Genomic DNA, 13210 nt, shown 5'->3' with positions numbered 1-13210 from the left:
ACCTCAAAGTTTTTATTCCTTCTCCATGGAATTTAATGCCTACTCCGAACTTTTCTTTCGTTTCCTTTACTGCTTGCTCAATATACAGATTGAATACCATCGGGGAGAGGCTACAACCCTGTCTCACTCCCTTCCCAACCACTGCTTCCCTTTCATGTCCCTCGACTCTTATAACTGCCATCTGCTTTCTGTACAAATTGTAAATAGCTTTACGCTCCCTGTATTTTACCCCTGCCACCTTCAGAATTTGAACCAAAGTATTCCAGTCAACATTGTCAAAACCTTTCTCTAAGTCTACAAATGCTAGAAACGTAGGTTTGCCTTTCCTCAATCTTTCTTCTAAGGTAAGTCGTAGGGTCAGTATTGCCTCTCGTGTTTCAACATTTGTACGGAATCCAAACTGATCTTCCCCGAGGTCTGCTTCTACCACTTTTTCCATTCGTCTGTAAAGAATTCGCGTTAGTATTTTGCAGCTGTGACTTAATGCAGTCAAAATCAAGTGGTATCTAAACAGACGTTTCTCCAAATTTTACTTCCCAACACAATATCTGACCGTGCATTTATCCCAATTTAGCATAGAATAACCATATTAAATAAGATTTAATGACACTGGCAGAAAAATTTGCTTCTAACATCAATAAACAAAAGAATACCAAAGTTGAGTGATGAACCCACAATTTTACACGTCTCTCATTCAAAGTAATCACAACCCGTGTGGTTGACAGCTACCCACCTTTGAATTACCCACTATAGAATGGTAGCTCCAATAGCAAGCGAGCTTCACTGTCATTGGTCGACGTTTAAGAAATTAATGGAGGGCGCCCTTGTCCAAGTAGCAAAACATTACAATACTTCTGGTAAATGTTATGGCACACGAAGTTAGACACACACCCTCCAAAAGTTATAAAAAATATACATGCAGCGGCAGCGGAATGAAATTAAAAAAAATGGAAATAATTAAAAGGGAAATGGCTACTGCTAATGAAAGTCAACAATGTCTACATAGAACACACCACTTCGTGGAGAACACTTTTATGCTAAGGAAGACAAACGTTATGTGAATGCCAGCCAAAAGGAAAACAAATTACAAATTAAAATTGTTTGCAATAATTTTGAGTCTTTGAGAGGAGAGCGCTGCTTTTAAACCTTATCTTGTGTGTTGTGACGAGGTTCGCGATATCGACGGCAGCTGGCTGGTCCTGGTGAAACGCTGAGATCTGCTCCCACGGTCGTGTGATTGCAGCTGATGATTTTTCCTCGTAGTCGGGCGGGCGGTGGTATTCATTAAGCTTCAAATCTGATTACAGTGGCGTTTTGCAGGCCACAGGCTGGTCGATGTAATTGTTGTTACAGAAGGCCGTATGTGCACAGTTTTAATGTTTCTGGCGCACACAATTTAAGTTTACTTCTGCTACACACAGTTTATAAAACTTGCCGACCGCGAATTCTGTAGAAAGTCAATTCGTATTATGAGTGCCGCGATCGCGAAAAACCGTCCTGGGCGGGTAATGTACTCACACACAATAGACAGTTCGCATAAGTTCAGAGCGACTGTTACTGATTATAGACGTCCGATAGTTCATCGAAACTCGAATAAATACGTAAGTTCAAAGTACTTGAGTGTACGAAAACACAGTCAAAATACAAGCGCAGTTCAATTCACAGACACAGAGCTACAATACCGTCCATTCTCGGTTGCAAAAATGGCTCTGAGCACTATGGGACTTAACATCTATGGTCATCAGTCCCCTAGAACTTAGAACTACTTAAACCTAACTAACCTAAGGACATCACACACATCCATGCCCGAGGCAGGATTCGGACCTGCGACCGTAGCAGTCGCGCGGCTCCGGACTGAGCGCCTAGAACCGCTAGACCACCGCGGCCGGCTTCTCGGTTGCATTGTCATAGTTACTTCGTCTCACGGCACAGTCTCGGTATTTACTTCGCCCAGTTTCTACACTCTCTATTATCATATCACGTCCTGGTATAAAACAGTCATTAAAAACGTACATCGCTTGCCACTAAACACAATCTTCACCAGCTCGTAAAAGTCACGACACCCACAGTAAAACATGTGTCCGCCTCTCTAGCTACCCAACAACACACCCGCTTTGTTGGATCGACTATCGATATTGCTCTCTCAATACTCTCGCCCACAGTTTATAAAACATCAAAGTAAATTACATATATCTTTACACAACTATTTTCTACCAAACTTATTACAGTAAACGATAAACAAAAAAAATTATAGCTTTCCACAATCAATAAACTCTAAACATATTTATCTACTTACAAAAGAGAAATAATTTCCCGTTACATATTACATCTAGAAAACAACTTTTATCTCTGTATTACAGGACAAACGAAAAATGCGCTACAACATCAAAGACATATGAACAGACGGAAAAAGGGAAAAAACAAGATAAATATATATCTATCGCAAATAACGATGTCTTCAGAAGCAACCCGCCCCTAATCTGTTTCAACGAATTTCTTTAATCCGACCTGGTACCGATCCCAAACCCTCGATCAGTACTCAAGAATAGGTCGCACCAGCGCCCTGTGTCCGGTCGCTTCTGCACTCTTTCCTAAAATCTTCCCAATAAACCGAAGTCGACCATTCACTTTCCCTACCACAGTTCTCACACGAAGTTACGATTCTCGAGGCCCACCCCTCTCCAACTCCTGGAATGGTGTGGCGAGCTACTGGATATGACAATAGGGCAGATTTTGTGATTGTTGAAGGGAGGCTGAATGCTCGCCTTTACGTGGCAAGAATGATAAACGCTGTTGTGATACCTTTCATGGCCAGGGTACCTAACGTCATAATCCCAAGATAACGCAAGACCCCGCTGCGGTTCAAAAAACAGTTGCCTTGAAGAATGTACGGGTCCTTGATTGGCCTGACCGGTCTGTCACGTATATACACTACTGGCCATTAAAATTGCTACACCAAGAAGAAACGCAGATGATAAATGGGTATTCATTGGACAAATATATTATACTAGAACTGACATGTGATTATATTTTCACGCAATTTGGGTGCATAGATCCTGAGAAATCAGTACCCAGAACAACTACCTCTGGCCGTAATAACGGCCTTGATACGCCTGGGCACTGAATCAAACAGAGCTTGGATGGCGTGTACAGGTACAGCTGTCCGTCCAGCTTCAATACGATACCACAGATCATCAAAAGTATTGACTGGCGTATTGTGACGAACTAGTTGCTCGGCCACCATTGACCAGACGTTTTCAGTTGGTGAGAGATCTGGAGAATGTGCTGGCCAGGGCGGCAGTCGAACATTTTCTGTATCCAGAAAGGCCCGTACAGGACCTGAAACATGCAGTCGTGCATTATCCTTCTGAAATGTAGGGTTTCGCAATGATCGAATGAAGGGTAGAGCCACGGGTCGTAATACATCTGAAATGTAACGTCCACTGTTCAAAGTGCCGTCAGTGCGAACAAGAGGTGACCGAGATGTGTAACCAATGGCACCCCATACCATCACGCCGGATGATACGCCAGTATGGCGATGACGAATACAAGCTTCCAATGTGCGTTCACCGCGATGTCGCCAAACACGGAGGCGACCATCATGATGCTGTAAACAGAGCCTGGATTCATCCGAAAAAATGACGTTTTGCCATTCGTGCACCCAGTTTCGTCGTTGAGTACACTATCGCAGGCGCTCCTGTCTGTGATGCAGCGTCTAGGGTAACCGCAGCCATGGTCTCCGAGCTGATAGTCCATGCTGCTGCAAACGTCGTCGAACTGTTAGAGCGTATGGTTGTTGTCTTGCAAACATCCCCATCTGTTGACTCAGGGATCGAGACTTGGCTGCACGATCCATTACAGCCATGCGGATAAGATGCCTGTCATCTCGACTGCTAGTGATACGAGGCCGTTGGGATCCAGCACGACGTTCCGTATTACCCTCCTGAACCCGCCGATTCCATATTCTGCTAACAATCATTGGATCTCGACCAATGCGAGCAGCAAGTCGCGATATGCTAAACCGCAATCGCGATAGGCTACAATCCGACCTTTATCAAAGTCGGAAACGTGATGGTACGCATTTCTCCTCCTTACACGAGGCATCACAACAACGTTTCACCGTACTACGACGGTCAACTGCTGTTTGTGTATGAGAAATCGGTTGGAAACTTTCCTCATGTCAGCACGTTGTAGGTGTCGCCACCGGCGCCAACCTTGTGTGAATGATCTGAAAAGCTAATCATTTGCATATCACAGCATCTTCTTCCTGTCGGTTAAATTTCGCGTCTGTAGCACGTCATCTTCGTGGTGTAGCAATTTTAATGGCCAGTAGTGTAGTAAACCTGGCACGTGATTGGAAGACATATACAGCAGCCTTCACGAACTGAGACAGCGAGGGTTTTAGCCACGGCAAGAAAGATGACAATCGAAGGCTGTCTTCTTCGATCCCTCAACGACTGGAATAGTGCCTTTATGATTCACGCGCTTGATTTTGGACCCTATTCCCAAATCGAATGTAAGTTTAATCATTTGATACCAGTTACACAAAGAACATTTCCAGAAAGTTTGATGAACATCGGACTGGTGCATCGTGGTGTAACACTCATTTCCATCAGTGTGCTTGAACTCCCAGTAGGTACTGAAGAGCTTTGCTCACCTTGTCCTCAGCAACCATGACGAAAATGATGACGTACAGCAGCCACTGCACCAAGGGCAGCTGGAACACCAGCAGACGTAGTCGCGACACACTTTTCCTGAAACAGAATGACGATCAGGTGACATTTGCTGTTCTCCATCGGTCAGCAGCAAACAAGTAGAGTAGCGTTCAAAAGTTTTCGATCACCTATCATAACTAAGGATTTGTGTTTAAAGCAAGGATTTCGTTTTGAATATTCCATCACGCCCCCATTCTGATAACAAACCGAGCATAAACATATAAAGACTAAGCGCCCCTGTTTTGTATTTCAAAAAAATGTTATATGTGTCTGAATTCCGAAGGGACCAAACTGTTGAGGTCATCGGTCCCTAGTCTTACACACTACGTAAACTAACTTATGCTAAGAACAACACAAACTTCCATGCCCCAGGGAGGACTCGAACCTCCGGCGGGAGGGGCCGCGCAGTTCGTCACAGAGCGCCTCAAACCGCTCGGCCACTCCGCGCGGCTGTTATGTACCGGGTGATCAAAAAGTCAGTATAAATTTGAAAACTGAATAAATCACGGAATAATGTAGATAGAGGAGTACAAATTGACACACATACTTGGAATGACATGGGGTTTTATTAGAACCGAAAAACACAAAAGTTCAAAAAATGTCCGACAGATGGCGCTTCATCTGATCAGAATAGCAATAATTAGCATAACAAAGTAAGTGTGGTGTCACCGCCAGACACCACACTTGTTAGGTGGTAGCCCTTAAATCGGCCGCAGTCCGTTAGTATACGTCGGACCTGCGTGTCGGCACTATCAGTGATTGCAGACCGAGCGCCGCCACACGGCAGGTCTTAGTCTAGAGAGACTCCCTAGCACTCGCCCCAGTGGTACAGCCGACTTTGCTAGCGATGGTTCACTGCCTACATACGCTCTCATTTGCAGAGACGACAGTTTAGCATAGCCTTCAGCTACATCAATTGCTACGACCTAGCAAGGCGCCGTATTCAGTTACGATGTATCCTGAACAGATAATATTGTGAATCATGTACCGTCAAGACCGACGTTCATCATTAATGGATTAAAGTTATCAAACTAATTCCGTCTACTTTCTGAATTGTAATTCCTTCTCATGTTCCAGACCTCACGTCAGTATAGGCCTTCCTTCCTCACGCCAGCCTGCATGAGCTAAAACGCGTGCATTTCGGCCTCCACTAGTAACACGGTGTTGGCTCTTCTGCCAACACAACAGTAAGACAATGCAAAGATGATGTTCTTGACAGGAAATGCTCCATATGTCCACCATCATTCCTCAACAATAGCTGTAGTCGAGGAATAATGTTGTGAACTACACTGTAAAGCATGTCCGGAGTTACGGTGAGGCATTGTCGTCGGATGTTGTCTTTCAGCATCCCTAGAGATGTCGGTGGATCACGATACACGATACCCCAAAGCCAATAATCGCACGGACTGAGGTCTGGCTACCTGGGAGGCCAAGAATGACGAAAGTGGCGGCTGAGCACGCGATCATCACCAAAGGACGCGCGCAAGAGATCTGTCGGACATTTTGTGGACTTTTTTTTGTTCTAATAAAACCCCATGTCATTCCAACTTTTACCTCTCTATCTACATTATTCCATGATTTATCAAGTTTTAAAATTTATACTGACTTTTTGATCACCCGATATTTGACTGGTTGTTTGCGTAAAGCAATGCTGAAGAGGATCCATTCGGATAGGCCTTAGTCCTTCAGCTATATGTGTAGCAACCAGTTTGCATTAGTTTACGGTAGATTGTGTTTGTACATCTAGTCAGGTACATACCGTGTTACCTCCTATTGGGACAGTAGCAGGAGACTGGAATTGAAGAACATGCTGTGATTGTAGCTCTCCATCAGCAAGGCTGTTCGAGTAGGACAACATTTGGTGTAGTCCAGTCTACAGTGGTGTATACATTGCAGCGGTTCAAGCAAATTGATGCCAAAGCAAGTGTGTCGCCATCTGCAAGAGCCCAACATCTTACAAGGCAAATCAGTTCATGTATGTAAAGAGTAAATGCCAGAGGAATTGTACTACATCTGAAATTCGCGAGGAAGTAAATAGTACACGGGCAGTCTCAATCTCTGTCTCAGCAGTTTAACACCGTCTTCGCGAGCGAGGTTTAAAGGACCACATAGCGGCCAAAAAACCCTTATTGTGCAAACAGACTAAGGTGAAATGATTGCAGTGGGAATACCAACATAAAAGGTGGAGCTTGCAGCAATGGTCCAAGGTACTATTCTCTGGCGAATATAAGTCTGAAGTATTTGGAAGCCATAGTTGAATGATTGTTCGTCGACTTTGTGGGGAACGTATGGAGTGTCAGGGTGTGAGGCCAACGATTAAGAACGGTGGAGGGTCGGTTGCGGTGTGTGAATGTTTTGTGCGTGATAAAGTGGGTGATCTAGTGAGAATTACTGGAACATGAAAGAAGGAAAGATATCACAGGGTACCGATCAATAACGCAGTCCCATTTGAGAAGAGAGTTACTGGGTGTTGTGTACATAGTTCCGCGTAGTCAGCGCGTACACAACTTTCCCACTAGAGCGCGCCCCGCTAAGCACAACAGCGCAGGCGCAGCGCTCGTCCATCTCCGCACTACGAGATGGCGCTGCCATAGAGACGGACCAAATTCTGCTTCCGCCGATCCGCTTATTAATATGTAACACAGCCAATGAGATTGTTGCTAACATAGAACCTTTTCTCCTCGTGGATCACACTCGTGCAGTGATACATGAATGCGCGAGGTATTACAACGAGTGCACAGACCTCCGATTAGTCAGTCTGCATTTGTCTGCACCAGTCTGCATTTGTCTGCACCAGTCTATAGTCAAGTTTCAGTCTGGGTCTCATACGAATACCATATTGCTGTACATAGCCATGAAGATAAATGTATAGACACTTTGGTCAAGTATCAGAAATATATGTGAGAATAAAATTAACGTACCAATACGAAAGGAACTTCAGATTGTCAATTGTAAATAGCATCCAGAACCAAGTTAAGTAATTTTTATACTTGTTATTATTTTAATAAATGTGTGTGAAAATTAATCAAGTTCTGTTTAAAGTTGGTCACTGTCAATCTGCTACTCTAAGTGTGCAAGTGGCATTTCTATCGTCTGACCTAACAACAGAAGATAAACAGGCCACGATAAGACCAAGAGACATATTGCTGACACTCGCCTACTTTGTTAGAGCGACAAGTCAAATAATCTGATGGTGTGTGTACTGAAGGTCTTACAGTATGCACCCCACACTGGGCTTGGATTTTTTCTGCAGCAGGACAATGATCAGAACATGCTTCTAAATTGTGCAGAGGATATGTAAATAGAAAAGATAAATGCGTGTGGAATGTAAGAATATAATTTAGCCAAGTTAGTCACCTGATTTAAATGCCATTAAACAACTACAGGATTAACTTAACAGTGGCCAGGTAACTAAGGTCATCTAATGTTGAAGATCTACGGAATAATTTTCCAAAGTGTTGGACTGCAATATCCGCATAAACACTGTTCTTGATTTGGTTTTCAGTGCTACTCTGTCCTGTGCAAGCCTCTTCGTCTCCGAGTAGCTACTGCAACCTATATACTTCTGAACTGCTTACTGCATTCATCTTTTGATTTCCCTCTAAGATTTTTTCTTGTAGTAGAGATAGTAATTCATTTCAAAATGATGGAGCACAGCAACCAGTCTCCCTTTTCTTTCAGATTTTATGAAAGCAAATCTAGATTTCGGCTAGTTGTCAGATGTCGCAGTCTCCTGACCTTCATTGCTTACACGTTCCGCCGTCGCAATCATATTCCGCACATCGAGATGCTTCATTCGAACCCGAACTTGATAAGATAAAATCAATGTGGTATGAATTTATGTAAACGATATGCAATTGACAAGTGAGCGCACCGTGGTTGAAATACTCGAGGCTGGTGTGCACACATACATTCCAGACACGACGGTCACAGGAGCTTTTAGTTCGGGAGAGAGGCCGCACAACGGGATGCCAGTCCCTTCAGAGGACGACCCAGCCTATGTTGGCTGGTGACCACCCGTGGAGCGGACAGCATGGGGGCCGAGTGAGAAGGGGGAATGACCCCGTGTTCAGCTTATAAGCAAATTCCGCTACATTGTGTGGGAGTGGCCAGCCTACACATTCTTTACACATAGCACGCAGTTTCAGAGACTTTCGCAGGGAGACAGCAAACGCCAAACGTCAAAGCTACAAGTTTCTGGAGTGGTCGCCTTAAACGAAACGTCATTCACCCATTTTAGAAGAGCAATGCTGATTGGCAGACGATAATTCTGACGCCTTGAGCTGAAGGAATAATGGAAGAGACCGAAAGATATACTCCTTCACGTCTGGCGTGGAGAGGTGGTTCCGTTGTTGCTCTTGGAGCGAGAACAAGTAATGAGAGTGTGCGCACTCGGACGTGTACTCGAAAGAGCGAGGAACAAGTCTTTCCTCAGTACTTCACTGGGAGAGCACCTCTGTCGAGAGTGAATCAAAGGGCTACTCTGTATTGAGTCCTTGCGATTAAGCATTGTTCACTGTGTTGGCCGACACACTTATTGTGCGGTGTGAACGGACAGAGTTATAGTTAAACGCCTGCAAGCGAATTTTGAGTGGCATCACGGTGGACTGGTTATCTGACCAGTGTACCACGCCAATAGTTAGACTAGGGGCGAATAGGAATCCTTGACTTCATCAAGGTGTAGGGAGAGTTTGATTGGCGAAGGTTAATCCAGATAGAACGAGAGTTATCTTATTTGTCAGCAGCGAGCGGCACAGACAACAGTCATCACCGCTTACGGTATTGTGCGCTACAGCTACTGCGAGCCCCATATTTTCTCCACAACAGTACACTTCACTGCATTTCACACGTGACAGCCTCAACCGTACCTAGCAACATTCTAAAGGATAATTATTCAAGTTGAGTAGGCGTGCCTCTCAGCCATTCTGCCAAGGCAACAAGCATCTTAAACTTTGTGTAGAAATTTCATTAGCGAATCTTATCCTTGAGAGGTAACTTCACATTCCGAAAAGAACCAGGATATAACTTGTTTAATTCATAACTAAAAGTGTCATTGTGATTTCTCAGAATTTTTGCAAAATAAATAATAACTTTCGTTAGTTTCATGTTTTTCTTACACGAACTAGCACTACTCCAGTACCCAAGTATTCCACTAGTTACATAAGAAATTTTGTGAATTTTTGTGTCATTTCCTTACAGCGGACGACTCCAGAAGACATTTATTGCTGAAAGTTTTTCAGGCATTTCTCTTTAGAACGTTAGGAGCGTCTGTCGGACTTCTGTAGTAGTGTGGAAGTGGAAATTGCATCTTGCAGGAGCCACAGGGTAAAGGGAACAGCTCAGATTAATCCATTGCGCAGAATAACAACGTCTCAGATCAATCCCACACCTCAGATAGTGCTTAGCTATTATCAATGCACTATTTCATAGTTTCAGTACTTGTCCTGGTACATCAGTCCCTCGTTCTTTGGGCTGTCACAGTTCATTGTCGAACTAGCTGCTAACAAGAATATTGAACCGTTACTGATGACACAAATCACTACCAGTTGAAGTTCACTGGTACCGTAGACTGCAGTGACGGACCATAGGCTAGACTGCGTTCTGGGTTTGTTATGACGGGCGGGAGGGGGACAGTAATGATGATAATGATGGTTGGTTTGTGGGGCGCTCAACTGCGCAGTCATCAGCGCCCGTACAGAGTCCCAATTTTGATACAGTCCAATACTGCTGCTGCCTGTTGAATCCATTGTTGCCACATAGTTTCACGGGACTGGAAGAAGGCCCAGGTCCTAGCAATCCATAAAAAGCGCAGAAAATCGGATGCACATAATTACCGACCAATTTCACTAACATTGATTTGTTGTAGAATCATGGAACATATTTTGTGTTCAGACGTAATGACTTTTCTGGACATCTGCAGAAATCAGCACGGTTTTAGGAAGTAGTGGTCATGCGAGACACAGCTGGCCCTCTTTGTGCATGATATACAACAGGCTCTGGATTCCGGCTGCCAGGTTCATGCGATATACCTCGACTTTCGAAAGGTGTTCGACTCAGTTTCGCACTGCCGCTTGCTCAAAAAAGTGCGCGCTTACGGCCTATCCGATGACATACGCGGCTGGATAAAAGTTTTCTAACGGACAGAGAGCAGCATGTCGTCCTCAATGGGGAGACTTCAACAGAAACAAGTGTAACATCAGGTGTTTTTTTTTACGATTTACATAAACAATCTGGTTGATGGTATTGACAGCGGCATTAGGCTGTTTGCCGATGATGCTGTAGCCTACAGGAAAGTAGTATCACACGAACGTTGTGAGCAAATCAATGACGATTTGCAGAAAATAAATGCGTGGTGTAGTGACCGGCAGTTATCTCTCAATATTAGTATAAGTGTAACCTACTGTGTATAACATGGCGAATATCCCCATTAATGTACGAGTGCAAAATAAATGTCCAGTCGTCGGAAGCGCTAACATCCGTCAAGTATCTGGGTGTGACTATTCGAAGTGATCTCAAATGGAATGATCAGATTACACAAGTAACGGGTAAGGCGAATAGATTACGGTGGATTGGTAGAATCCCGAAGCGATGGAGTCCTTCAACAAAGGAAATAACTTACAATACGTTAGTTCGTCCAGTCTTAATTGTCCGTCTGTGTGGGACCCTTACTAGTTGGGTCTGATTCAAGAGATTGAAAAGGTCCAAAGAAGAGCGGCAAGATTCGTGACTGATACATTTAGCCACCGCGAGAGCGTTACAAATCCCATAGAAAGTTTGAAGTGGGACACACTTGCAGATAGACGACGCGCTAAACGGAAGGGGCTGCTCACTAAATTCGGAAATCCGATCTTCACCGAGGATGTGGAGGATATATCATTACCAACAAGTTTCAAATCGCGCAATGATCACCATTCAGAGATAAGGGAAATTAGAGCTCGTACTGAGGCGTTCAGACAGTCGTTTTTCCCTAGCGCGATCCGCGAGTGGAAGAGAGGAGGGGAATATGACTTTGGCGCGAATTGTGCCCTCCGCCACACACCGCTGGATGACTAGCGGAGTATGTATGTAGATGTAGATGTAGCTAGAGACAGGTTTCCCGCGCCATCCAACATAGGGCCTTTTTAAGACTGGCGGGAATTTTAAATCACGCAGCCGAATTTTGGAGGAAAGTTGGACTGCAATATCTGCATAAACACTGTTGTTCTTGATTTGGTTTTCAGTGCTACTCTGTCCTGTGCAAGCCTCTTCGTCTCCGAGCACCTACTGCAACCTATATACTTCTGAATCTGCTTACTGCATTCATCTCTTGGTTTCCCTCTAAGATTTCTTCCTCCCCCCCCTCCCCCCCCACCCACTCCCACACAGGCTTCCCTCCAGTACTAAACTGGTGATCCCCTGATGTCTCAGAATGTGTCCTACCAACCGATCCCTTCTTCTAGTCAGGTTGTTCCACAAATTTGTCTTCTCCCCAATTCTATTCAGTAACTCCTCATTAGTTATGTGATCGACCCATCTAATTTTCAGCATTCTTCTGCAGCACCTCATTCCTAAAGCTTCTATTCTCTTTTTGTCTAATCTGTTTATCCCCCTTTCTCAGTTCCATACATGGCTACGCTCCATACAGATACTTTCAAGAAAGACTTCCTGACATTTAAATCTATACTCGACGTTAAAAAATTTCTCTTCTTCAGAAACGCTTTTCTTCCATGGTTGACATAACGTTCTACGAAATGGCCTGTTACGTACGCATATTGTACTGGTTACTTTTATTCTTTTTCTTCTTCTTTTTCTCCTCCTCTTCCTTCTTCTTCTTGTTTCATCATGCTCTAGGTCATAGACTCATTCCGGTTTCTGAGTATCCAACTATATTTTTCTTGGTCCTCTTATGGATGTTGTACCTTAAAGTTTGAAATTTAAGAGTTATTTTGGTAGTTTTCAATCTGACACTCTTTTCTTGCCAGCTCAGTCGATTAGACTTCAGCTGCTCATTTTTAATACGAAGACCTGCTTGATGTCGTCGTTTCTTGGTTCAAATGGCTCTGAGCACTATGGGACTTAACTTCTGAGGTCATCAGTCCCCTAGAACTTAGAACTACTTAAACCTAACTAACCTAAGGACATCACAGACATCCATGCCCGAGGCAGGATTCGAACCTGCGACCGTAGGATTAGACTTCAGCTGCTCATTTTTAATACGAAGACCTGCTTGATGTCGTTGTTTCTTTGTTCAAATGGCTCTGAGCACTATGGGACTTAACTTCTGAGGTCATCAGTCCCCTAGAACTTAGAACTACTTAAACCTAACTAACCTAAGGACATCACACACATCCATGCCCGAGGCAGGATTCGAACCTGCGACCGTATCTGTTGCGCGGTTCCAGACTGTAGCGCCTAGAACCGCTCGGCCACTAAGGCCGGCCGTCGTTTCTTAGTCTGTCTAGTCTTGTACAGCCCTTAACTTCTTAGCAATTTCATTTCCGCCGCTTGGATTCTAC

General features: G+C 44.2%; 1 protein-coding gene across 1 annotated transcript in view; it reads right to left on the bottom strand.

The window, feature by feature from the left end:
- The window catches only part of LOC124716705 (organic solute transporter alpha-like protein), a 158505-nt gene that overhangs the window by 19547 nt on the left and 125748 nt on the right, over positions 1-13210 (bottom strand). The window contains exon 4 of the mRNA XM_047243247.1: positions 4658-4754. Within this exon, the coding sequence (XP_047099203.1) occupies positions 4658-4754 (97 nt within the window). The remainder of the gene's footprint in view (positions 1-4657; positions 4755-13210) is intronic.

Source organism: Schistocerca piceifrons, chromosome 9 (genome assembly GCF_021461385.2).
Source record: "Schistocerca piceifrons isolate TAMUIC-IGC-003096 chromosome 9, iqSchPice1.1, whole genome shotgun sequence".
Taxonomy (NCBI): domain Eukaryota; kingdom Metazoa; phylum Arthropoda; class Insecta; order Orthoptera; family Acrididae; genus Schistocerca; species Schistocerca piceifrons.
The sequence above is the reverse complement of the archived record's forward strand: the minus strand, read 5'-3'. Positions and strand labels throughout refer to the sequence as shown.